At 41.0% G+C, this 2802-nt stretch overlaps 1 protein-coding gene across 1 annotated transcript; it reads left to right on the top strand.

Annotated features, from left to right (window-relative positions):
• The first annotated feature begins 1008 nt into the window (after window positions 1-1008).
• Window positions 1009-1605, top strand: LOC145678971 (uncharacterized). The gene has a single exon (XM_081749574.1). The coding sequence runs from the start codon at window positions 1009-1011 to the stop codon at window positions 1603-1605; it is 597 nt and encodes a 198-aa protein (XP_081605700.1).
• Window positions 1606-2802: the final 1197 nt, after the last annotated feature.

Consider the following 2802-nt stretch of genomic DNA (forward strand, 5'->3'; position numbering starts at 1 on the left):
GAAAACAACATTTAAACCTTTAATTGGAAATCTATGTAAACAAAGTATATAAAAATTACAACTGCGAAAATTTTTCGATACATATTTTCAATACAACTCGATTTTCGCTCTTTTCCGTCCGTGTTATCAAAAAAAGTAATGAAGCAAATGTTGTAGACCACACAAAAATACACAAGAATATATCCTAGTTTTGTCCAAAAACTCAAGTCTGAATGGTTTAATAGAGCGCGCAGTAAACGCGGCACCATGTGTAGTGCAGTATTTTTTTTTCTCCGGTTGTTATGTGCCTTTTTCATTTATATGAAAAGCAATCAAAATATTTGCACTTGAAAGTACAAAACTATATCTTCATAAATTATAAGTTCGTTAGTTTCTTACGTACCAATAAACCAGGTATGTGAGTATATTTATTTTCCCAAATATGGAAAAGAAAATTTGATAAGCTAGGTTCTTTAATAGTGCATACCTGGCAACGCGTAAATTTGGCAACAGCGTTAACACATGTTAGCGTTGTTGTATCTACAACGGTTCGAAGTTTTTGTTTGTAACTCTGTCTTTATATGCAGTTTCGACAGCGTTAAAAAAAAAACGACTAGTGAACAGTATTTGGTGGGATCAGTGGTTTTGGTTTGAAAATGAGTACCAAACTGTGCTAATTTTTGTGTTGAATAGGGTTTACAATGGATATGATGGAGTGTTGTATGTGCGATATGCAAAGACCCGATATCCGAAAATGAGGCTGTGATCGTGACTAGAGGGTTAGAAACTATTCGCTCCATAAGCTTGATTCGAGGAGATGACTTGCATAAGAGTTTAGTGGACAAAGAAAAAGTGACAGTGCATAATAAATGTAGGAAAGACTACACACGTCGAATTAAGAAAATTACAGATAAGGGCAAGATATTAGCATGAACCTACGTAAAAGTGTCGAAGGGATTTTTCACTGTACGACGGAAATCGAAATTCTGGAGCGGAGTTTGGTCAGACTTGACCATTGAGCAGGTTTTGATGAAGAATATAAAGACGACCGGAGGTTTAACTCGTGGTCGTGAAATATCCGACTCTGTTCTCGCACGCTGGATACATTCTATGCCGGCATCAATGAAGGTACTGGATGCTTTGGAAGATTTCGCAGGTGTAGCTATCGCAATATCACAACAGCATGTAGAACTTGGACAAGCCTGCCAAAAAAGGGACTTAAGACACATAGAAATATTCGCAACGTGGTTACGAACGCATTCTCCTTTTGAGAAACCTCCCGATCTTCTAGTTTCTTTGCACAGTGGTGTTATAGCAGACGAAACAGTGAACAGTGATTCAGCTTACGAGCAGGGAATTAAGACCTTAAAGAAGCTTGATGGGAAATCTTTTGCGGACATCAAGCTTCAACGGAAGGACAAGGTAGTCACTCTTGCAGCAATGACGAATGCCATGGTTGTTCGGGGTGAATTGATTCCTGTGAACCCTAACCAGCAGTTCCATCGAATGGCATGCGTTGTTCGAAGTGAAGAGGAACTGGAAGGTTGTATGAACTACGAACTGGCATCGATGCCACCAGCACTCTTCGACGCAACTATGCTTAGGAAAGGCACAAAGTCAACTTAAGAGGTGTTATGGAGAAAATATGCCCTCCATCTGAAACCTTTCCTGAAACTTCAAGCTTTGTTCTAGACGGAGGAGATTTACTGCATCGAGTTCACTGGCCAAGACCAGGGACCTTCAGTGATGTATGTCAGAGCTATGTTTCATTCATCAAAGCAAATTATAAAGGACAGGTTACGATAGTTTTTGATGGTTATACGGAATGTGTACAACAAAAGCCACAGAGCGCATGCGACGAAGATCACAACTTTCGTCTTCAGAAGTGCTGGTAGAGCTGCAAACTGAAGCAAGTACTTCACAGCATCAATTTGTAGGAAATGAGGCGAACAAGGCAAGCTTCATAGCGCTTCTAGGATCACAATTAAAAGAAAATGGAATTACTGTGATCAACGCTTCGGGTGATGCTGACCGTCTCATAGTAGTTACTGCTATCGAACTGGGAAAAAGTGAGAAAAACCCTGTCGTTGTGGGCACAGACACCGACTTGCTAGTACTTCCTACGGCACTTGCACCAACAAATAATAACATTCTGTTGCTTATACCGGGCTCGAAGTCGCACCCCCCAAAATTGTTCGAATCTACGAAATTGCAGCTGGCCCTGGGTGACATGTATAATCATATGCTTTTCCTTCACGCAATATCTGGCTGTGACACCACATCGGCACCTTTCAAAAGAGGAAAAATACTCGCCTTTAAGACACTGGAAGCATCTCCAAACCTTCGCAAGAAAGTGGACATTTTTAATAAGGAGAATGCAGCAGTTGATGAGATCGTGACGGCTGGTGAAGAATTTCTTGTCGCTATGTACGGTGGAAAAATTTCCGATGGGCTTAACAAAACTCGATATAAGTGCTACGTCAGGACTGTTGCTAAACAGAAAATAGGTGCAACATTCGATTTAGCAACCCTTCCTCCAACATCAGCAGCAGCGAAGCAACATTGCTTAAGAGTGTATCATCAGGTTCAGGAATGGCGTGGTGTGTCCCTTCCTCCAGTCGAATGTGGCTGGAAGAAAAACAGTAATGGTGAGTTAATACCTGTCCCTAGCATCAACCTCCAGCTCCAGATATGCTGATGAACCTTGTAAGCTGCAATTGCCACGTAGGGTGTGAAAAATATTGTGGTTGTCGGAAAGATGGACTTCGATGCACACCATTTTGCAGCAACTGTGCAATTGAGGGATGTACAAATCAAGAGGAT

This window comes from Thermobia domestica, chromosome 2 (genome assembly GCF_964235325.1).
Source record: "Thermobia domestica chromosome 2, izTheDome1.hap1.1, whole genome shotgun sequence".
NCBI lineage: Eukaryota > Metazoa > Arthropoda > Insecta > Zygentoma > Lepismatidae > Thermobia > Thermobia domestica.

What these genes read in the sequence shown, in the direction of transcription:
- LOC145678971 (XM_081749574.1), top strand. Translation starts at nt 1,009, where the DNA reads ATGAAGAATATAAAGACGACCGGAGGTTTAACTCGTGGTCGTGAAATA.